The sequence below is a fragment of the Glycine max genome, chromosome 4, assembly GCF_000004515.6.
Source record: "Glycine max cultivar Williams 82 chromosome 4, Glycine_max_v4.0, whole genome shotgun sequence".
Classification (NCBI taxonomy): Eukaryota; Viridiplantae; Streptophyta; class Magnoliopsida; order Fabales; family Fabaceae; genus Glycine; species Glycine max.
The window spans coordinates 15,663,265-15,688,052 of NC_016091.4; the positions used below are offsets into that span (position 1 = coordinate 15,663,265).

At 35.2% G+C, this 24,788-nt stretch overlaps 1 protein-coding gene across 2 annotated transcripts; it reads right to left on the reverse strand.

Annotated features, from left to right (window-relative positions):
• Positions 1-12,163: 12,163 nt before the first annotated feature.
• Positions 12,164-16,585, reverse strand: LOC100812173 (histone-lysine N-methyltransferase, H3 lysine-9 specific SUVH1). 2 transcript variants are annotated; one of them, XM_006578331.3, is made up of 3 exons: positions 16,420-16,585; positions 13,933-16,202; positions 12,164-12,623 (listed from the first exon to the last, which is right to left on the reverse strand). In XM_006578331.3, exon 2 carries the CDS (start codon positions 15,983-15,985, stop codon positions 13,982-13,984), a length of 2,004 nt encoding a protein of 667 aa, XP_006578394.1. In that variant the 5' UTR covers positions 15,986-16,202; positions 16,420-16,585; the 3' UTR covers positions 12,164-12,623; positions 13,933-13,981. The 2 variants fall into 2 exon arrangements, with proteins under 2 accessions (XP_006578394.1, XP_003522868.1); XM_003522820.4 differs by lacking the exon at positions 12,164-12,623 and adding an exon at positions 12,717-13,043.
• Positions 16,586-24,788: the final 8,203 nt, after the last annotated feature.

The following is a 24,788-nucleotide window of genomic DNA, read 5'->3' on the forward strand; positions in this document are numbered from 1 at the left end:
GATCTGAAATGGTCTGTAGAAACGCTTGGCCAACTTGCCGATAGTTGCTGGACTTCCCTTAGCCAAGGTCTATCAGTGAGGGCGAAGCTTGAGCAACACCCACTCTCCACATTCATAAGTGACTTCGCGTCGTTTCTTATCAGCATAAAGCTTCATACGTTCCTGAGCCTTGATGAGTTTCTTGCGAATGGCTTGGAATGTGATCTCCCTATCTGAGATGCTCTCTTCAACAACGGCGATCTTTGAAGTCCCGGCAATATATTCTGGAAAATTGAAAGGCTTACGGCCAAAGGTAATCTCGAAAGGGGTGGTGCTGGAACCTGCATTCCATGAAGTGTTGTGAGACCACTCCACCCATGGTAGCAGCTTCCCCCACATTTTTGGTCGGCGATGCACAAAGGCCCTGAGATACTGTTCGATCACCTTGTTAAGGACTTCAGTCTGACCATTACTCTGTGGATGGTAGGCAGAGCTCATCCGTAATTGTGTGCCACTTGCCCAGAAAAGTTATTGCCAAAATCGGTTGACGAACAGAGGATCCCTGTCAGAAACCAGACTTCGTGGGATTCCATGGAGTTTGACCACAATGTCAACGAATAAAGAGGCTACTGTGAGAGCGGTATGTGACGCGGGTAATATACCCAAATGGATCCCTTTAGAGAATCTATCTACTACCACGAGGAGCACTGTGTTACCATGAAAAGGAGGCAAACCGGCAATGAAGTCCAATGATAAATCCTCCCACGGGCGAGAAGGAACAGGAAGAGGGCACATCCACGCACTTGGCGACAAATTGAGCAACATCATCGCATAACCCCTCCCAATAAAAATTTTCAGATACGCGGACAATGGTTTTAGCAACGCCAGCATGGCCTCCTGTGGGTGTTGCATGAAATTCAGTGAGTAATGTGGAAATCAAGGGTAGTCCTCGTGGTAACCAAAGTCGACCCATGTACATGACAAGGTCCTGGGAGATGGAGTATCCCTGGTGGTCATTTGGGTAGGCACGAATCCATTGTGACAGAAGTTGGTACTCCTGATGGTCCGAGAGTTGGCGGCACAGTTCCTCAATGAAAGTCAAGCATGGCATCGATAAGATCAGAAATGTCATCGGTTCCTGCTCAGGTAAGCGAGACAATGCGTCTGCAGCTCAATTATAATTTCCATAACGATATTGAATAGTGTAATCGTATCCCATTAGATGCGCCAAGTACATATGTTGTTCTGGAGTTTGGATAATTTGGGTTAAAAGCTCCTTCAAGCTGCGATGGTCGGTGATAATGGTGAAGCGGTGGCCGATGAGGTATTGTCGCCATTTCTTGACCGTCGAGGTGATGGCAAAGAGCTCTCAGACATACGTGGAGGCTCGAAGAAGCCCCCATTCCGACTCCCGACGCGTCTGTTTCCACTGTGAATGGAAGCTTGAAGTCAGGCAAGGCTAGCACAGGCACTGTCGACAAGGCATGTTTGAGATTGTCAAAGGCCAATTGAGCTTGTAGGGTCCAGTGGAAGGGATCAATAGCGGTGACCTTGACTAACGGGGCTGCGATTGTGGCATATCCACGAATGAAGCGACGATAAAATCCTTCCAGACCAAGGAAGCTTCGCAGAGCTTTGATGGAGCGTGGTTGGGGACATTGGTGGATTGCAGTGATTTTCAAAGCAACAGGTTCTACTCTTTGGTGCGAGACCATGTGACCCAGGTACTCCACCTGAGATTGAGCAAACAAACACTTAGATAATTTCAAAACAAATTGGTTTGCGAGAAGCACCTGAAAAGTGGTTTGTAAGTGCTGGAGATGTTGCTCAATTGAACCGCTATAAACAAGGATGTTATAAAAAAACAATGATGAATTGCCAGAGATATGGCCGGAATATAAGGTTCATCGTCACCTGAAAAGAAGAGGGCGCATTGCACAACCCAAATGGCATTACTTTGAATTCGTAATGGCCATGATGGGTTCTAAAAGTTGTCTTAGGGATGTTCGCCGCATGCATTCGAATCTGGTGATAGCCCTGTAACAGGTCCAATTTGGAAAAGCAACGTGCTCCGCCCAGTTCATCCAGAAGTTCATCAATAATGGGGATGGGGAACCTGTCTTTAATGGTGAGGACATTCAGGGCACGATAATCCACGCAGAAACGCCATGAGCCATCATGTTTCTTGACCAACAACATCGGCGACGAGAACAGGCTCGTGTTGGGCTGAATGAGGCCTTGCTGCAACATAGAGTCTACCTGAAGCTCAATTTCATGCTTCTGGTAGTACGGGTACCGATAAGGTCATACGTTGACAGAGGTTGCTTGCGGAATAAGGTGGATATGGTGATCAGTATCCCTCACTGGCTGTAAACCTTGTGGAGGTTGAAACAAAGCATCGAATTGGATGAGGAGAGCTTGGAGTTCAGGGGAAAGGTGAGTGGTAGTGGTAGTAGGCGTGGTGGCCTCAGAGAGAACGGAAATGTGAAAGCAAAGGCCCTGGCTTTGTTTGCGACACAGTCGCCGGAACTGGGGAGAGGTTAATAGTGCTGAATTCACCGCATGGTTTCCCCAGAGTTCGATTAATTGACCATCATGAAAGAACTGCATGCGAAGTGTATTATAATAAGTAAGAACGAGTCCTAAGGACTTAAGCCATTGCACCCCCAAAACGACGTTAGCGCCAGCAATTGGCAAAACATGGAGGTCCACCGTAAATAAGGTCGCTTGAATGTCAATGGTAACTGCCTCGCAAAGATAGGAGCAGTCAAGGTGTTGACCGTTGCCTACCATGACTCTTAAAGGAGTAGTGGCTCGGCAGGGAAGACCAAGCTGAGTGACGAAGGCCTGCTGTATAAAATTATGAGTGCTCCCTCCGTCAATCAACAAGAGGATAGCATGGCGAGCAAGGGTCACCACCAACCTGAGTGTTTCCGGTGCAACGTGGCCCAAAAGAGAATTAAAAATTATCTGGGCTGGGTACGGGTCAGGCCCATCAGGGGGAACTGGAGCCGAGTTAGTGCCATCTATTTTAGAGGGGTCTGGGTCTGGTGGGTCATCATCCTCAACGATTAAGAGATGAACCCTAGGGGCATAGCGATGGCCCCTATGGAACTTCTCATCGCAGGAGAAACAGAGCCCACGCTTACGGCGTGAGGCGAGTTCCTCGGGAGTCAAGCATCTTACGATCGGAGCTTGGGAGGGTCGCGATGGAGAGGATAACAGTGGTTGTAAGGGTGAGAGACGAGGGGAGGAAATTACGGGTGGCGGCGAGGGTGATGGGTTCATAGGGCGAGACTGCAGCGACATGCGAGGATCGTGAAGCTTCTCCTCCTGCAAGCGCGCGAGCCCAGCGGCCTGGACCAAGGTCATGGGCTAAAGGGCCTGTACCTCGCGACGAATATCAAGCGCAAGGCCAAACACGAAATAGCTCAAGAGGAAGGGGGCCAGAAGTCCAATGACGCGATTAGCCAAATCTTCAAACTCTGACAGGTAATTGGCGACTAAACCTCTCTGTGTAAGTTTAAATAATGAGCCTGTTGGGTCCTCGTATTGAGACGGGGCAAACCTTGTTTGCAAAGCTTGAAGAAAAACAGGCCAAGAAGTGAACTGGTCGTTGCTTGTCATCCATTGGAACCAAGCAATGGCCCTTCCTTCCATGTAGAACCCCGCAATGGTGAGTCTGTCGTGGTCACTGGTGCCATGATACTCAAAAAATTGGTTGATCTTAAAGATCCAACCAAGTGGTTCGGTGCCATCGAATCTTGGCACTTCTAATTTCATTTTGTGGTTGGGTGCAGGTGCAGGGTGACGGTGAGGGAAGGGTGGTGGGGGTGGTGTAGGGGAGAAAGCTGGTGTGACATGGGTGAGGAGTTCGTCAATCTTGGAGGTGAGATGGAGTTGTTGTTGGGTGAGGCGAAGTAGAGCCTCCTCAAGGCAGTTAGGGGGGCAGGCATTGTGTGCAGGATCAGGCATAATGGTGGCAATGAGAGCACCAAATGATAAGCTCTAAATGCCTATTGGATTCGAGGTCCAGCACCTCCAAAGAGAAGCAGAGAAGCAGAGAATAGAAAAGGCAAGGAAGAGGAAGGTAATATAGATATCTGTATTATTATCTTGCTTGTTATTACATAGTATATTTATAGACATTTCTCCTACAATTATGTGCTGGTGTGTGCCTCGAAGGAATATTTTCCTAACAGAATTTGGTTATCCTTATCCCCCTAGGGTCGACAATTACAAAACCGAATTCAAAGGAATTAAGCAAGATTGCATTGCACTGCTGGCTGGCTAGTTTGTCTTTTTCCATTAAACGTAATCTCCAAGATATGTAGGTTTGGTAATTTGTCTTTTGGGCCTATTTGCTGCTTGCACCTCCTTTTCTGCTTTTATGTTCATTGCGTGAGTCATTTCCTTTTCTGTCCTTGTATCACTTTGTTCATCATTTCAATTTTTTTTCGTGGTGGTTGGGGGTGAGGCTTTTTCATCGTCATCTAAAGGAAGATTGATGGCTGGTGATGGTGGTTATCTTGGACGCGAAACAAGCACATGGCACACAAGCAGAAAGAAACATGAGATGACATACTTTTCAAGGTCAGATTTTTTATACTGTGATGGGAAGGTCTCATTTTTTGTACACTTTTTTTTGTTTGTTGTATTTGTTAGGGTTTGTTTAATTGAATGTGGTCCACGGTGTGGGTTTTTAAATAGCAAAAAACATGGGTGTGTAGGGTTACTTTTTGGGTTTTGTTTGCTAATCTCGATTCGTTTATGTTGCTAGGTGTGTGAGGTTCATAACTAGTATCTGTCATATTTATGCTACTGGGTGTCGAAATTTTAATTATGTGCAAGGGCAAGTCCCTAATTTTTACTGTTTTGTGGGGGAATTTAACTTTTTGAAAGTTTGTTTGTCATTGTAGTGTTTTAAATTGTTCCTATTAACTATGTTAGTTGGGTCTAATGTACATCACCCTCACAATACAAGCCTACCGAGGTACACAAACTCAAGGTGCATACTTATCACTTTGGGATGTTCATTCGTCATCCAAGTACCATGTATGTGAAAGGTACCCATTATGACTGTGATTGAGAATGGGATATAGATGAAATGTCATTCATTGAGATAAAAAAAAAAAGGTGGTTGATGATTTAGGCTTCAAGAATTTCAAATGTCTATGGTACAAACATCCAAGATTTGCATTGAGCTGTGGGTCAAAATCGTTAAACAGTGATAAGGATGTTTTGCAATTGACTAATGATTGCAAAGGGTTTGAAATTGTTGAAATCTATGTGAAGCATGTTATTGATGTTCCTATAATTGGTGAGGAGTTTGTCAATGAAGGAGGAAGTGATTTTGTTACAATTGATGATAGTGACAGTGGCGGGGAGGGTGATGTACAAAGGAAGGGTGTGGGTGATGTTTCGGATGCTAATGCACAAGGTGAATGTGATCATGTTGTTGTTGCTGATGTAGAGGGTGAGGGTGATGTAGTTGTTGTTCATGTATAAGGTGAAGGTGATCATGTTGTTGTTGATGATGTAAAGTGTGAGGGTGGTGTAAATGGTGTTCATGTACAGGATGAGGGTGATGTATAGGGTGAGTGTGATGCACATGGTGAGGGTCATGTACAGGGTGAGGGTGATACTAATTCTTTTGAAGATGAAGATTATGTTGCTGAAGAGAATTCTAACAATGAGTACACATCTATGGAAGATAGTGATTATGAGGAGAATTGGGATTGGACTATAGTGTTGGACACAGATTTGTTTGGTGAAACTAAACCACCATTTAGCCATCCACCACCTGGCACAACAATTATAATCTTGAGGCCTATGTGGCTACCTGTTATAGGTACATTGTTTAAAATACTTACACATTTGAAAACTACATTTCTTCATTTATGTTTGTTTCATTTAACTATTTGTTTGTTTGTTGATGTTTGCATAAATCAAGGATGGAGCCAATCTTTAAGTCTGGACCTAGTGAAACATCTACATCAACGCAACAAGCAATTATTGCTCAATCAATTGCACATGTACCAACTCCAAATGGTTCATCCCAATTAGTATCTACTGCTAATTCAATTGCATGTGTTAATTTGAGAACTACAAGGTCAACCGCATGTGCATATGTTGCACCTCCACAAAGTCAAGGTAATTCTAGTGCACCTTCAGTGATTCAAGTTAGTTCTACTACACCCCTAGTGATTTAAATTAGTTCTACTGCACCTCATGTGAGTCGAGCTTGTTCTACTTCACCTACATTGAGTCAAGCTTCATTTGTGTCTTCTCCAGCACCACTTGGTAGCCAAGCATCACATGCTACACTACCAATCAGTCAAACTTCATTTGGTAGATCAACCTGCCATAATGTATCTGAATCTACACCACAGACTATGTACCAGTCTCCTAGGAAAAAAACTTGCTTGGATGTGGAGTGAACTTTGTAGTTCCTGTGAATGTTTTGTGGTTGTATTTTGGGAATTTTTTTTTGTTGTAATTTGGATATTCTTGGTACTATGTCGGTTGTTATGTATTTTGATTGTCTAAGAATGGTATGTTTTGATACACTTCAAACGCCTATAGACCATTCTTAGACAAGTACTCATTATTGATATCCCTTTATATAAAGTTGTTATTTATGCTAATTGTTCATCCAGTTTTCATTATTTATGCTAATTCTTAGTCCATTATTTTGATTCATACTTTGGAATACTACTCAAAGTAAACAACTTAGAAACAGATTGATACCAAATAAAGGATTCATTTATCATTGATACCAAATAGATTAATGCATACAATCATTCTAACCCTACACCAAACTTACATCAAATAGGATAACTGTGACATTCTCTACCCTTACAATTATAACTAACTAATTAAATAAATCATACAAAATTTATTTAAAAGATTATAAACACATAATAATAAAAGAAGAAGAAAAAAATGCAAAATTAATTAATAATTTTTCTTTTTAAACACATTTAATTTAAATCAATTCAAAAGGATAAAGGTTCACATCCACTTAGTGAAAACATAATAGAATATTTTTTTTTAATAAAAGATAAGATTATCCCGGCTCAAAACAAGGTTGTTCACTCTAAATAAATAATAAAAAGAAACTAAAAAAGAAAAGTATAACACAATTATATCATTCAGTAAATCATAATCCCTATCACAGACTAAGTCTCTCCATCTCTAGCATGTGACTCATCATATGAAGGCTCACCTGAAACAAAGTGGCAATCAGCCCAAACACAAACACACACCGGGAGTGAGTTATCACATTCATATATAATAAAACATTAGAGCATGTGAAACATATAATACTTAAAGCTGAATTTATATAAATAACATTACTGCACAAATTGCACACATTATTCACACCCATTCAAGTTTACACACTCCATAAAATAACATCAACCACAATTGTTAACTCAATGAAATTCAAGCACAAGCGTTATGCAACAATTATACTAAGACTCAAACTTATATGCAATGTGGTACCATGTCAGTGAAAAACAACACTGGGGCGCTTAGGAGTACATGACAAAGCACACCACACAATGGGTATACTCGATCACTCTCACTAAGTAACATCATAAGGTGACCAGTCAGGGTTACTCTGTTTTGCGAGAATGCCCCAACCACATGGGATCAACATGGGCTTAAAAGAGCACTCAAACCGAGTATCTTTACCCCCAAGGCCTAGACTCCGAAGAATCCGTTTGGGCCTCACCTTCTTGATTCAGGTCCAACCCCTAAAATATTTTTTTTTATTTGCACACAGACACTGTTTATGAGTTATATAATATCCACGACCTCACTCTTATATTTTAAACATATTTAACAAATTGCACTATAGTTTAACCCTTCAGGATCCTAACTAGGAATCCTACAATTTTCTTTAACACTGCGCATAAAAGTTCTTTCAAGGTACACACTGGTCGGGTTACTGTATAACTCATAACTCACATGACAAGTAATATCACTACAAATATCAATCACACACTCATTCACAACCATGTTTCATGTCTACAGTTTAACATTTCACACTCTAACTAATTACAAAATATACTCAACAATTAAATAACAATGTATCATAATAATAATAACATACAATATTTAACTTCAAGGCTTATAAACAAGTAACTATAAAATACACGTAAAATATATATATAAGTATATTATATTCAAAATATATAACAAAATATATATTAACGTAAACGTAAACGTACATATTATATATAACATATAAAAAGTATTAAATATATATTAATATAAAATAATCACAATAATATCAAATATATCATTAAGTAAATACAAATTATATATAACAATAAAATATATACTCATATTGATTTCTATGAACAACATGTATACCTATATTTTAAATATATTCCAACTAAGTTGTCAACATCAAGAAAATGTCTAATTACAATGTGAATACAACTTTAGTTAATTTCTTTAAATGATTTTAGCCAATTCAATTATCCAACAATCCCTACACCTATGAATTTCATGACAAGAAATCACCCACGTGAAATAAAATATAAAGTTTGTAAAAACAGTATCAATATATATGTACACGTATACACTGCGGTGTAAAAAAAATAATTATCTGGACACAATATACATTAGCACAGGAACAAGATTGAAAGGCCAACATATCTGGTATAAACAAATCACCACCACATAATTTTTATGCTAATTATAAAGAATTCTAATTCCTAAGGTACACACCTAACACAGGAACACATCAATCCTACAACAAACTCGCAACAGAACACCAATTGGTTCATCAAACACACTCAATCTGCGATTAAACATGAAAACATAATTAAATTCATAAACACCCAAAAATTGATCCTCTAGGGATCCCTACACATGTTCATTCTAATCCCCAAGCGTGAGTAACTCATCCCTTACCTCGAGGTAGTCGCTTAAATGTTCTCTGTTAGCAATGGTGGCGTCTCTGGTGCTCTCTAGAGCTCCTCCTCTGGTTGCTCTGTTAGGGTTCTTGTGCGTTAGAAAAGAAAAAGGGGCAGAAGTGTTTTGTAAAAGCTGCTCTAGGTTAACATTTGGTTTATATAGTGGAGATTTATGACCTAATTATATTTTTATTTATTTATTTATTTATTTATTAACTTATTACTATATTATTTATTTATTAACAATTACGGTTGTTACAATAACTAATAACTAATACAACACTACATGATTACACCTTACTAACAACCAACACAACCACTAACAATGTAAAACCCAAGACACAATAATCCCATTGATCAACTATTTTCTTTCTTTTTCAACTCAATATGCTTTTTCCTGAGTTCATTCTCAATATTCTTGGACTCTTCCAGTTTCCTCATCAACCCAACAATAATTTTCTTCACACAAGGATTCAATGGTGGATCACACCATTCAAAGAAATTACACCCCTGCCTCCCTAAGTCCTGCAAAATCCTAAACAAAATATTAGGAGCAAATATATTTCAACAACCAAAACAACACAAAACCAGTCACATACCTTATAATTCCCACAACCAAAAAACCTTATGATAGCATTATTGTTAGTCCAAGCAGTGGCCAACAGAGCATCTAAGTCACATTCACAACAAGCATGACATCTATTAAGCCTAGAACCAGTGCTATGTGAATACCCATTGCTTTCCATCAAGGAAAGATGACAGGGTTCGAGGAAGAGGAAGATTATCGGGTTCGAGCAAGAAGAAGACAAAGACGACGGGGTTTGACGAACAGGAAGGAAGAAGATGCGAAGAAGAGTAAGCGAGGAAGAAAAGGAAGAGCGTGAAGCGAGGAGGAAGAGTAATAGATGAAGAGGAAGAAAAAAATCAAATTAAATAAAATTAATTAAACATATATTGACGGTCAACTGACAGTCAACAGGGTTAGATGTTAGAAATTAGGCAAGTGCACCAAAATCACACAAATGTAAAACTTGGGGGACAAAATTCGATCATTTTAAACTTTGGGGACCAAAAACGTCAAACCAAAGTTTCAATTTAGTCAAATATTTTTAGTTAGTCGAATTAATAAAGTTAGAAACTTAGCCAGAAGGAAATTAATTGTTATTTTGGATAAGTGATAAGATATGATAGTTGGAAGAAATAGTTCTGCTTTTTAAAATTTAGAGGATTAAATCTAAGGCTTCAAAGATAAATGGAAATTGAAGCTAAAATTGGGGGTATTGGATAAAAATAGTTTTTAATAAGAATCCTATGATCTAGGAGCAGTTCCTAAAAAATCAGAACGTGGAAGGTACACTGTGTTGCTACTTAGCCGAAATGCGAGTAAATTAGTCGAAGCAAATGAAAAAAGTAGTGCACGAACTTGGATGAGACATGATTTTCATTAAATTAGTTTAGATTTTACAGTATAAATATTTATTTCATAAACATTTATAGGGACCTTGAACCAACATAACCAATCAATGCAATTATTTTCTAAGTTATTTTTCAGTTATCTTTGTTGAATTTATAGTTTTCTTTTAAGTTCAACTTTTACTTTAGTTTGTTCATATTTTAGTTGAGATTCACCCCCAAATGAAGTGTTTTCTTTAGTAGCTTGAGAGCCCACGAAAGGTCAAGAAGTAGATTTCCCCTCTTGACAACTAAATTGTTTGATTCATCATTCAAATTTTGAAATCGTGTTGAAGCAATTACAGCTGAATTCATTTCGATTAATCCCTAAGATTTCTTGTGACAACAAAATTGGCACGCCCGATGGGACCTGTGTAGGTAAATTGATCAAATGATTCGAGTCACGAATGGAGTTTTACCAGTCTATGCATTTATGTTTTGGTAAGACTACTACACATAAGATGAATCAACAAACCAAGAAGAAGAATAGTTCGAAATAAGGGAAGAGTTAATTGGGAATGCATGTTTCCTTAATGACAAGTCCCATGGCAAGTACTTTGTCTACTCCTTCGAGTGACGCTACGTCAATTGTGGCACCTGTTATTGGTAGCCAATATGAGTTATATGCCCGTTCAATGTTAGTAATTTGTTTGTTTCTACCTATGGTGGGCAAGCAAGTGCAAATGATTATGCTAATCGAGTCTTTCTTGTCTAGGTAGGTTTAGTAAGAAGGCCTCCAAGTGTTGTTGGCCAAATTGGTTTGCCAAATATGACTCCGTTTATACCTCCCTCTAGAAGGTCAATCATGACAAAGGAGGTAATAATGAAGAGCCCTCATATGTCAATAAGGATGTTGATCAGGGACCAAATGTTGTAGGTCATATTGGTTACTAGCCATTGAGGACTATTGCAACACCTCTTATTAATCCAATGGAAAGGCCCATGATAAAGTATTTTGGCGTTCAACTAAAACCAATAGAGAGTCCCATGTACAAGAAAACATATCCATAATGGGTGAATCGCACGATGCCCCTACCAAAAGGGTATGAGACACCACCAGATTTCTCCACTTTTTCTAGTGAGGACAACAAATTGACTATGGAACATATAGGACGATTCATTGCTCAAGGTGGTGAAGCCAGTCAGAATGAGCTCCATAATTTGCAACTTTTTCTTCTTTCTTTGACAGGGGAAGCTTTTACCTAGTACTCAAATTTACCACCAAATTTAGTATAAAACTAGGCGGACATGGAGAGATGCTTTCATAATAGATTTTATAAGCCTCAACCTGAAGTCACTATAGCTGATTTGATGAACATGAAGAAAATGGTTGAAGAATTAACAATAGACTTCATAGAAAGGTTCATAAAAGCTGGAAGTCATTGTTCAGTACAATTTCCAGAAGTAGAGTGTGCAGCCATGGCAACTAGGAATATGCATTCTAGGTTGAAAGAAAAATTAGTGGCTCAAGAGTATGGCGACCTTAGCCAGCTAGCTTCCAAGGCTAATCAAATAGAGCAGTTTATACATGAGAAAGAATTGCAAAGGGCTAACAAAGGACGAGGATCTCATTGGTTAATGTTGATGAGGATAATGTGGAGGCCCTTGAAAAGGAAGTTGAAATCATGGTTGTTGAGATATTACAAGGGAAAACTTATTCATGTCTGGCCTTGGAGCCAACAAAGAATAAAGGTGTTGCTGGGGATGAAAATTTTGAGTACGATTTTGATATATCAAAAGCATATCAATTTTCGACCATTTGATAAGGGACCGGAAAATTCGATTGAAAGAGGGGCACAAGATAGCATCTCCAGAAGAATTAAAAGGAAAGAAATACATCAAGTGGCATAATTATTACAACCATTATACGACTAAATTGCATTGTATTTCGGCAAGTTCTATAGAGGGCTCTGAAAGAAGGCAGATTTAAGCTAGTAAGGTTTATTAGGTGAAATCTGCAGTTAGACGTTGACATTAACAAAGTTCTCCTTAATCTACCCACACAAGTTGCCAAAAACACAAGTAAAAGGGGGCAGTCCTTAGCAGCAGAACCCAAACGGAAATGGAGATTCCAAATACCACTCTGCCAATAATCAACTGCACATACTAAGGTCTCGTTAATAATTATAATTAATTAGCAGCATATACGAAACCAAGTTCCCTCAATTATGAGTCATGATGATTGCAGCAGCTGAAGTAAATGGGCCCAGGAAGAGTTCAGACCAATGCAAATAGCATTGAATATGATCCACGCCATGGTTTCTACAATACAAAATGTGAAATAATAATAATAATAATAATAATAATAATAATAATAATAATAATAATAATAATAATAATAATAAAACAAATAAATAATAAAAACAATTCTAATCTTCTTAGCTACATATATTACAGCACAACAAAATCGCGTAAAAAGGAAAAAACCACAGATAAAACATGTGAATGCATAGCACTACCTATATGCTTCTCTGGCGCATCATGGCCATTCCCAACTAAAAACTATTACACAAATTATACAATAACGGATAATTTATGATATAATTGGATCCAAAAAAGGGGCCAGGTCCAGAGGGTCACATGATTTATTTATAAACACACTTAAACTTGATTTGGAACCATACATCCACTAAACTTGAACTTCCAAACTGGATCTGGCTCTCAACATAAGATCATCCTCCTCTGGTAAAACAAAATAAGAAACATGGAAATAATAATTAGCTATTAGCATTCCTGGATGAGATAATCCAAGTGTTAACCTTTGCTAACGAATATGTAAGTTCCATAGATGAAAATCAGAACAAGTGCAATTTGCCCGCATATTTTCAGTAACACGTGTTCAAAAATCTTGAAAAGCTCCGTAAACCAAAATTGAAATTTTGAGATAAAGACAAATGAGAAAACTTCAAGTAATGCACAAATACACATGTAACAAAGTAAAGAAACAATGATAACACTACTAATCAACATCTATTATGTATATAATATCATATAATGAACCCCCATAGCACCTGAAGTGAATTCAAGGCATTGTGAACTTACATGCCTAGTTAATTTGAAGTCAATATGGAAATGCTAGCAGGCCAACAACCCCAGAGAAGCAGAATAAAAATTTGAATTAAATAGTGTGCAAAGGAACAGTACCAAAATTGCAGACTAAGTAATTTTGATACTTCCATAGTACCTTTGGAATGAGTACTTATGCAAGACTTCCAGAAAATAGGATGAATAAAAATTGATAACAAAACATGATGCAAGAATTTGTACATTACTACATTTCACTTATTCCAGCATAATGTTTCTCTTCTAGAACTCAATTGTATTGGTAAAGTTGGAAGTTAACACATCTAACCTATATCACATACATTTGTTGTTGAGAAACCAAAAAAGTCTTATTTATTGTACCAATTTTAGGATAACAAGAGAACGAAACAAAAAAAGGGTAAATTTGAAAACGATTTGTTTTTTAAAAAAGATAAATAGAAAGCGACAAAGAGAGGCACACATGTTTATTACAATGTCAAATCTGAATGACTATAGGAGGTTTGAAACATGAAAGAGATCTCAAAACCTTTTCAGCCATGAAAGCATTGCCAGTACCATGCCGGTCTTGAGCAACTCTAACCAAAAGAACCACGGCATTTTGATGATCCGCATAAGCATTTCTTTCTCCCTTTGGCTGCACTGCTACCTTCGGCATGATCAGATTGGGCAAGTCCATAATCATATGTTAACTCAGTCATTGGCGGAATGTGTCTGAGTGCAAAAAATGCAACATGGAGGTATGATTGGTTGTTCTCTTCATACACGACAGGCTGCCAGAAAACATTTGGGGAGCAACTATGGTTCATGAATCTAGCTACATTCCCAATATTCTTGGCAGTTATAATTAAAGGATACGGCATGGCATAATCCTCAGTAGAGTCATTGGAACCGATTTCTTCCAAAAGCCTAGGCTCATAATTCCACTTGAATTGATCATAAATACGGGTTGTATCAAAAACATACTCATCTCCTTCCTTCACAAGCTGACTTACCTTGCCTCTGCCAACAACTTCTCCTGCATATTCACAAATAAAAGTACCAGCACGAATAGGATCCAGCGATCGAAGACCCCACCCTCTATCCTTCGTTCTGAACACTTCCATGGGGTGCTTTAAACCAGTTTGCGACACTCGATTTTTGCAGTTAGGAAAACACTGACATGTGGGGCCACATTCATGAACCAATGGCTTCCGGCTCACGAGAATGCCATTGCCAGTGTATGGGAAATCACCTTCATTTCTCCTAATGCAAGAGCAGTTCAAATCACCTGGGACACATGCTTTAATGCAGGTGCACCCATGTGAAGGCTGCATTAAACTGAATGATTTTGGATGTCTAAGAGAATGGAAATAATTGAAAAAAGTAGGTGCCTTCACATTATTGACCTCATTGACAAGTGAGACAGGAATACCCTCAGCTCCATTGGAAAGGTCTGCAAGAATAAGTCCAGTCCTTGAAGGGGAGCCAGATTTCCACTTCTGAATTGATTTCCAAACAGCAAAGGCACTAGATTGACCAGGTATTCTCACCAACTTATACTTAAATACACCACCGCCACCTTTTGCTTTTTCTATCCATGAATCTTGGATTTTATAAAGACCATCATAGACATAGATTTTATTATTTGGATTCACACCATCTCTCATGCCCCGGATGACTCTTACTTCATTGTGTTGTCGCGAACTCCTATCCAAAGCAAGATTACCCCTTTGAAGCTTCTGGTCAGTTGTGTGCTTATCTTTATTCATGAAGAAGTTCCCACCCTGACCAGTATAAATTATAACATCACTATCCTCAGCATCATCGTCATATTCTCCTGACGAAACAATGCACACAGCCAGAGTTTCCTCCTCAAACTCACCCCTGATATGCAAGGCATCAATTCCACCCATGGAGGGAGCATGCAAGCCCACAATACACAATTCCATTCGGAAATAAAAAATGTCACCAATCTCAATCCCAGGAACTGCTCCTATTCTCTTCCTCATGTTTGTCCGAATTCCTCTGGTCATCAAAGTATTGCAAGCTTTCAAATCTGCACGCTTGATCGAACCTGAGCTCAATTCCTTTGCCTCTTCAAGTTGGCAGAGCCTTCTCCGAAGTGCATCATACGCCATGAGCACAATATTAACCACTTCACGGCTACCATCTTCTCTTTGGGCAGGGCTAATACCAACTAAGCCACTTAAATCAGCAGGTGGCTCTTGACTTTTCTTAGGCTTATTTACAGATGATTTGGTGTGGCGCGACGGTGATCCACGTTTTTTCTTCCCAGAAGTATCTTGACCATTGAACCCGTTCATTGTTGAACTAGAGTCTCCTGCCCCTAGTGGGTTCTTATATGCCCTTAATGGAGCAGGTGTGGCAGCACCCCTTGTCGTCACCCCAGTTGGAGTTTGCTGAGGTGCACCAAATGGGAAAAACGGAGAAAACCCAGAAGGATACTGGCCAGCAGGTGGAGCTTGAGAAGACATTGAGTAAATAGGAATCAAACTCCTCAGAGGTTTAATATCCAGAATCTTGGACTTATCAATGGGACCATGAGGAGGAACTGAGTTTTGCCCTAACCCTTCTTCCATTACAGAACCCCTTTCAATCAATCTAGAAGAAAACCAACCTTCACTAGCTGAAAAAGCCCTCTTCTTTTTATAATTTTTGGTCACAAATTCCCCCCTTTTCACCCTCAAACAAAAGCCATCTTAAACTTTTGTTTCTCTCTCCCTTTAGTACAGTCTACACAAAACTATCAAAGTCACTACTTAATTTCAAAACCCAACGGAAAAGTTTCATCATTTTCTGCAGAAGAGCACAAAAGGGTCATGCAACTATGAAGATCTTAGGAAAAATGATTTGTAGATAAAAACCCACAAGCAAAATGAGATCAAGTTAGAATTTTTACAGAAAATACGCAGACCCCACAATTTGCAAAGGGATCAGGACAAGTACAGTATCCTTAAAACAAAAGAGAGAGAAAGAGAAATTTTGCATGTAGAGAAGAATTTGTTGATGTTACCTTGTGGGCGCGCTTGATTGTTGAAGCTTGACACAAACATGAAAGGAGATTGTTGAAGCTGCAAGTGAAAGAGAAGAGGAAAATGAGAGTGTGTTTTTGGGTACAAAGTAGAAAAGAGTGTGTTTCAGACCGTGTGCCGAAGAAAATGGTTAATAAATTGCCCTTTTCTGTGTCGTACCATTGGAACATGTGCTGTAATTTAGTAATGAAGTTACTGTGCCTGTCTCATATGACAGTGCGAAAAAGAAAGTGTTATAAAGTACAGTACTATTATAAATGGTAAATTTCAAGGTAATTAACATATTACCGTACTTGTGATATAATAATATAAAATGAGAAGTAATAACAACATATTACTCCTAAAATATATTCTATTATTAATTAAAAATTATTAAAAATTATCATTATATCATTAAAAGAGTGTGAAATCCCTAATTTTTTATAATTTGAAAGAACTTTCAACCAATAACAAATAGAATTAGATAGAATTTAAAAGAATATGTTACAAAAAGTATTATTAATATTTCTGATGTAAAATTATTTTATAGTATTATTATATAATTTTTTCTCTCATACTATTATATATTTTTGAAATAAATAAATTTTTAATATATAAAAATCATAGAATTTATTTTTGGTCTATTAAAAATTAATATATTTAATTGTTGTTTTTATAAATTTTCAAATCTTTAAATTCAATTTAAGTCATTATTAATTAACAATGTCACATAAAAATTGTATCACGTTATTTTTTAAACAACAGAAATAAGAAGAAAAAAAATGTTATTCAAATGATATCATTTTACCATATAAAATTTTATTAGATCAGATGAAATCAAGTGAAATTAATATGACTTATTTGATTGAAAGACACTTAAAATTACTAACCTAAGTCTAAAAAACACTAGCTATCATTTCAAATAATTATTAATGTGGTATATCTAAAATAATATTACATTACAGTTTTTTTTCAGCTAGTGATATATTACATTTAAATAGTGATAAAAAAGCATTTTTGAAAATATTAAATTTACTAGTATGAAAGAGAATAAAATAATTTTGAAAACCTAAATAATTATTAATAATACTTTTAGGAATTCAAAATAAGTCAGAACTTAATTTTAATTATAATGCTATTTATATAATTGATATCGATCTTTGCTCTTTAGTATTGTTAAAGTCGTTTTGACTTTTAATTAATGGATAATATAAAAAATTGTTTATAATTTTTTATTTCAAATTTAACTAATAAAAATTAATTAAAATTCTTATCAATGGGTAAATCAAATTTAATTAATGAGTATTAAATACTAGTATATTGTATTGAATATTTTTACTATACCAATAAATGTTGTTCAATTGATAAGAAATTGATTTATATCCTATGTTTGATTCCCGTTGTCCATGTAAAAAGGTGGATAATTATTCTTTAAAAATATCAGTAGTGAATAATTTGTTATGCATTAATTAATTTTAAATCTTCAATCAGTATTCATGCAAGATTAGTATTTAATATTTGTGATTTTATAATTTATTTTCATGTATTTTATTTAAAATTTACGTAATAAAGACTTGTTTTTAAAATATTAGTATTTAGGAATTTTTTTATTATCTTTTATATATATATATATATATATATATATATATATATATATATATATTAATTTTATATCTTTAATCAATATTAAGTTAAGGAAAGTATTTAATATTTCTCATTTTATAATTTAAATTTAATATATTTTATTTAAAATTTACCTTATAAAAAATTATTAATAACTTACTAATTAATATCAAATCAAAATTAATTACTGAGTATTCAATATTTCATATTGAATATTTTAATTGTTTAGAAATATAGGCATTAAGTAATTTTCTGTTCATTATATATTTTTTTAATTTTATATATTAATCAGTATTCATTAAAATTTAGTATTAATATTTTCATTTTATATTTTAATTTTGATAAAAAAATCCTATGAATTAATAATATTTATCATGTTAATTTAATACATTAAAAATATTAAACAATAATATCAAATTATTTAAAATTATTATGGATTAAAATTAATATTTAATCATTTTACAATATAATATGAATTTTATTTATATTAAGTAATTTAGAAATATTTATAGAATAAATTTTAAACATATTGTTATTAACATAATTAATTTATTGTGAATCTAAATTAGTTGTAACAAAATGCACTTAAATTTGTCTAAACAACTGCACTTAAATAAAACGTAATCACCTTAAAAAAAATATTTTTTATGAATATAAAAAAATATTCATAATTGCCACAAGAAACTATTGAGCGCCTAAATCAAATACCATTTCAAATAAGGTAGACGAAATCCGACTAACGCGGTCCATGCTACTAGTGAAACGTCATCACGTTACCAAACCCTTGGCCTGCAAGTAACCTTAACCGCTTGGGATACGTGTGCGGGGATCTCGAATTTTTTATTTACAATACACCCCTATATTAACCTATTGTCGCGTGAAAATTTCGTAGTTTGGATTGCCAATGTTTCATGATTCCAAAATAGAAATTAAGCAATTTGAATCGAAGAAGGAAATCGCTTTTCAATAATTGGTTCTCAAGATATTAAAGAAAGCACTTGGTGTACCTAAAGTATTTAAGAGTGTGTTTTGATGAGACAATTTAAAATTTTAAAAAATTTTAAATTTTGAAAATTTTAAATACTTTAATTTAAATTTCTTTATTTTTAAAATTTTGTGTTTGGATAAAAAATTAAATTTCTTCATTTTTAAAATTTTATGTTTGAATAAAGAAATTAGATTTCTTCATTTTCAAAATTTCTTATTTTGATAAAATAATCAAATGCATTCTTTTTTAAAATTTTATATTTGAATAAAACATTTTTTAATAAAATAACTATTTTTTTCATTAATAAATTCTATGTACTATTTATCGAGTGTAGTATTCTAATAAATATGTACTATTTTAATCTATTTCAATTAAAAACATATTAATTTAATTATTTAAATCATTTTTTCATTTATTACCCACTACAAAACTCTTTAAATTTATAAGACATAACTATTTAGTAGATAAAATGACATTATATATGATCTTAGAACCATCACAACATAAAAAAATACACAAATCAAAATTCACAACATAAAAAAACAATTTAGTACCATTTCACTTTGGAATGTTATTTAGAAGCCTACAGATAAAACTTATTTTTTGTAGAAAGCATTGATCAGTAATGCAATTACACACAAAAAATAACTTGGACAGAAGCAAAATCTAGTCACAAAATAAGTCCAACTTCCAAAATTATCTTTGTTTTAGCAGAGGAATTCCTTCACATCTTTTTTGCACAAGAAAACATAATATTAAGTGTTAGCTACCATCATCACCTAAATCCAAGCAACCACTACCTAACAACATGGGCATCCATGCTTATTATCCACACACCAACCTTTATTTTCTTCCTTTTGCCATGTTAAATAATATTGTAACACTTACACAAACTATATTTCATACTATTCAATTTGGAGATATATGTTTTTTATATAAACTAAAAAAATAAAACATATGCTTCCTTATTCTAGTTCGTGCAATCCAAGTTTTGCTCTTAAATTTTCTCCTGCCGTCATGATATCTTCCACCTTTATGCAATAATATAAAGTACATGAAAAATAAGATGAAGGGAAGCAATTTTTTATGATTATTAAAATTTTGGTACTGCTAGCTATCATCTAATGATATTGACGAAGATTAAAAAAATATTTTATACAACAAACAGAGTTCAGTGGGTTATTTTTTTTCTTCCCCATGCTACTATCTAGCCGTTCTTCCAGGCACCGAGACAAAATTAGAATTGAAGGAACAAGTTTCTCAAAATAGGACAGAATCAACTTTAGCAGAGTCCTATCGTAGAAATAAGACAAAACAATGAATACTGGACAACCAGCAAACCAAGAGATCTTTCAACCAGACAACCAACAAACCAAGAGATCTTTCAACCAAACTGCACTGAGCCAAAAATCAAATACCCTGCAAGTTACATTCTCACTGCCCTTCTCTTTAGAGGGTTCGTCCTCGTTTCAACACCCCCAAATAACACAAGACCGAATTAAATTAATTAAGATTTTATTATTATATTATTTTCCTCTAAAGTCTACAAATAGCAAAGAACAAACACTAGGCTAGAAATTCCTACTTTTCTTTCTCTATTTTACACAATAAAGTATTATTTAACAGTATAATTTGTTCTCTTACATTATAAGTGTAGCTATGGCCACACTATCTTTGTTGGAATCCTAATCCAATTTCATGCATGGTTGAAAAATTCAGAGAAAGACAACACATTCATAACCTCATCAGTCATGAATATATGAATCACACAGCTTAATCACAAAATAACAGTAAGCCAGTAAACATCCCCAGAACTAGTAAAATTAAACAAAAACGAAAAAGAAAAAGTCATAGTTGTGCTTCAATTTCACAGATGATTATACCCTGCAAATAGTACCTGAACTAACTTCTATGTGTTCCTCTCTCTTTCTTCTTTCTATGTTCTACACGCTCATACCTTTTTATGTTACCAACTAAACAAAACACTTGTAAGAAATTACAATTAATTATAAGTATAACTGCTTAGTTATGATTAAGGAAGCATAAATACCAACTAAACAGATACGCATAGATGAATAAAGTTCTCTAATCGGATCAGTGTAATTGAACTATTGAAGTGTCAAATTTAACTTCAAAGAAATCTAGAAACAAGTTGGAATTAAAAGACCAAAGCCACAATTAATAATGCCAAAAGCACATAATTATCAGCCCCAAAATAAAAGGAACAAAGAGAGAAATATTATTAGATAGAAAAAGAGAAAGAACAACTACGAGGAGCAAAAATATCTTCCAAAGAGATAGATAAAAACATCAATGAAATAAACCAAAATCGAGAATGCAACAAGCTAGTTCAACCCCTCTACATTAGACAGCTAAAACTTCCCTTGAAACAGTGATAGCAGAGCACCAATACCAATCCAATCCCATGACAGATTTTCATGGTAAAGAGAGCAACATAAGCCTCACCATCCTAAAAGGATTTGACTTTGGCCTCCTTACTGAAACTTTCACATTTGAAACAAAGAGCTAGAAACTAGTCAAAAGTCAAGGAACCCACCTAAAATTCATCAAGCAGGCTAAACAGCTTAAACTATAGTTTAATGATTTCGATGCTCAAGAAATTGCAAACACAAATAAAACATACACACTAAAAAAAAAGGTTGGATCTGACCTACCCATTACAACCATGTCATATACACAAACAATTCTGCATTTAAATAAGTAGTCTAGGTTAGCCACCTAATGATAATATTAAGGTGCAAAGCAACTAAGTTGTCATGGCATATACCTATTTGGAACCAAATCACCACCAGCAAAATAAAAAGCACAAAAACAAGTTCTAGAAATATGCAACCAAGAGCGGCTAATAATGCATGTTCCTTTAATTGTTAATTTGTTACTACTATTTATGGTACAATAATCTTTTAAATTGATGAAAGTTGACTTCTTAAACATTATTCGTATAATGGGTGGAGTTGGACATACAAAGTAATGCATACAACTAATTACAAACAATTAACCAAATCACAGAAACAAGTTTTAGAAATTCTTAAACATTCTTTTTTGGTTCGGTGAGTGAAGCATTTTTTTCTCACAAACAATGCAACTCCTTCAGAATCATGCACAATGCAACAATAATCACATCTAACCACCAAATCTCACAAACAATTGACATGCTAATCACAAAATCAAAGCATAGAAACATCAATTACTACCTAAAATTTCAGCAAAAAAAGGTTTTTCAATCAATTAAACAAACTGTCGAAGAAGAATAAATATAAGGTCTCACGCAAGCATCGAAATAAAGCATGCTCATTTTGAAGGCCAAGTTGCGAGAGCCAGGGATTAGGTTTGCGAGAATGAGTATTGAGGAAAATATATGAACCCTAGATTGGAATTCAGTTAAGTATTGAGGAAAACAAAACAATAATCACAGAAGAACAACATCAAAACCATGAAAGTTCAAGAAAGAAGAGAGAAGACGAACCAGAGAGAGAAGTTCAAGAGTGAGGTGCGCCCCTGTCTAGAGAATTTCCAAATTCACTCTCTTGAAGATGGAATTTGAAATTTTATTCTTTCAACTAACTAAAATCCTTTTTAAAACTCTAAAATTTTGAATTCCTTTTAGTAAAATATCTAAACAGTTACTTTTAATAAATAAAAAAAGAATTTAATTCCCTATAAAAAAATACATTACCTAGTTAAATTACCCTATCCAAACAAACTCTAAGGGACAAGGATAAGGTAAATCGGTAAACAACACAATAAAGGAAATAATTTGAAAAGCTGTAAATCTACGGAAAAATTAAAACAAGTAAAAATCGAAAGCTAAAAGATAAGAAAATGCATAGAAGATAATGAGTTTTGATTTGAATTTGGTGTGTTTTCCAATACAATTGCTTCAGATATTTATAGATAAAGAAAGTGGTTATAAACTCTAGCCATTATCCTAAAAGCATGGAAACCAATCCCCCACTTCTACCCATGTCAACTTAGTCAATCTTTCTCTCCAAGCAACAGTTGAAAATCTCTAAGTAGGCTCCGCCATTCGTTGAGCTCAAATCCAATAATTATTTTTGGCATCCAACCATTGTGTCGTTATGCACTATGGCTTTTGATCCTGCCGATTATGTTCAACATAGGTACCAAAATGAAATATTTTATTTTGGTTACCAACAAAACCCTAACACTTGACCTAGAGAGACATATTACACTTGAGACTTGCACTATAAGAAAATATGCTTTCAACATCGGTTATTTATGACTTTCAACATCGGTTTTTAACTGATGTTGAAAGTGTCGATATTGAATGTATTATCGTTAACATCGGTTTTAAAAAAACCGATGTTAACGTTAAATTTACAACATCAGTTATTTAAATAACCGATGTTGATAATAAGAATTACACCCAAAAAAATGTATTAATGTTGACAGTTAACATCGGTTTTTTGGAAAAACCAATGTTAACGTAACTTAACATCGGTTTTTTTTACAGAAAACCGATGTTAACGTATGTGTTAATGTTGACAGTTAACATCGGTTTTTTTGGAAAAACCGATGTTAACGTAACTTAACATCGATTTTTTGGAAAAACCGATGTTAACGTTACTTAACATCGGTTTTTTACAGAAAACCGATGTTAACGTATGTGTTAATGTTGACAGTTAACATCGGTTTTTTGAAAAAACTAATGTTAACGTGTACGTTAACATCGATTTTTCACAAATAACTGATGTTGTTTTTAGAAAATTTTTATAAATACTCTCTCTGTTTTTACAAAAGAACCAAAATTTAACTTGTAAATTTAAAATCAGACCACACAACATATATGATTTGCATTCTGCTTTTAAATAGGTTTTAGCAGAAAACTAGCTAGTAAACTATTAATTGTAAAAAAAATCAAACCACACAGCATACATGATGTTTCTATTAATAATATAACTTATCAGTCACACTAAAAGAATAGAACAACATTGCTAGTTACCTCAAACTTGAAGAGTGCAATTGATGAATGAACAACCCAGAAGAAAGCAAACCACCAAGGCAGAGGTACTCCCTACGCCTTGCAACTAAATATGTCGTAGAGAAGCAACCAAAAGCCAAATAAGAGAAAATAAATATTAGAACTTGGCATATACAACTTAATGTCTATGGTTAACTTGGTAACTATCATAATTAAGTGAGTGCGCAGTTGAGTCTTTGAAACAAACTTAATCACATTGAGTTTGGTCCTCAGAAAACTGAACCTAGTAGGAGACAAGGGTTTAGTCAAAGCATATGCCCATTGGTCAATGGCAGGAATATAATGTACCATAACCTGCAGAGAATTTTGAGTTCAACTGAGAGGTAATTTGTTGAATTAAAGGAATAGTACTGCTAGTAATTATAGAATAACAAAACTTGAAACTTTTGGAAAAATCGGTGGTTGAATCTTAAATCCTATTTTCAGCTACTTAGAGACATTTTTTGGAAAAATCGGTTGACCTAATCCCCTTTAGGAATTTGCCCAGGGATTCCTCCTTCAATATTTGCCCAGGGATTCCTCCTTCGATTTCGAGCATTTTGACATATTATGGGCCTCAAACGGACATTGCTATCAAAAGTTACAGCCATTTGAAGTTTACTTGCATAAACCCTAACTAAAGTAAGGTAGTCTGAAGCATGAGGGTTAACTGTGGAGTATGGGGGTGGTGAAAAAAAAGCCATATAGGGTTTAACTTAACAAAACTCATTTCAAGAAATTGCAGAGAAGGAATTACC

Excerpts from the sequence above, each read along its gene's own strand:
- LOC100812173 (XM_006578331.3), bottom strand. The coding sequence starts at position 15,985 with ATGGAAGAAGGGTTAGGGCAAAACTCAGTTCCTCCTCATGGTCCCATT.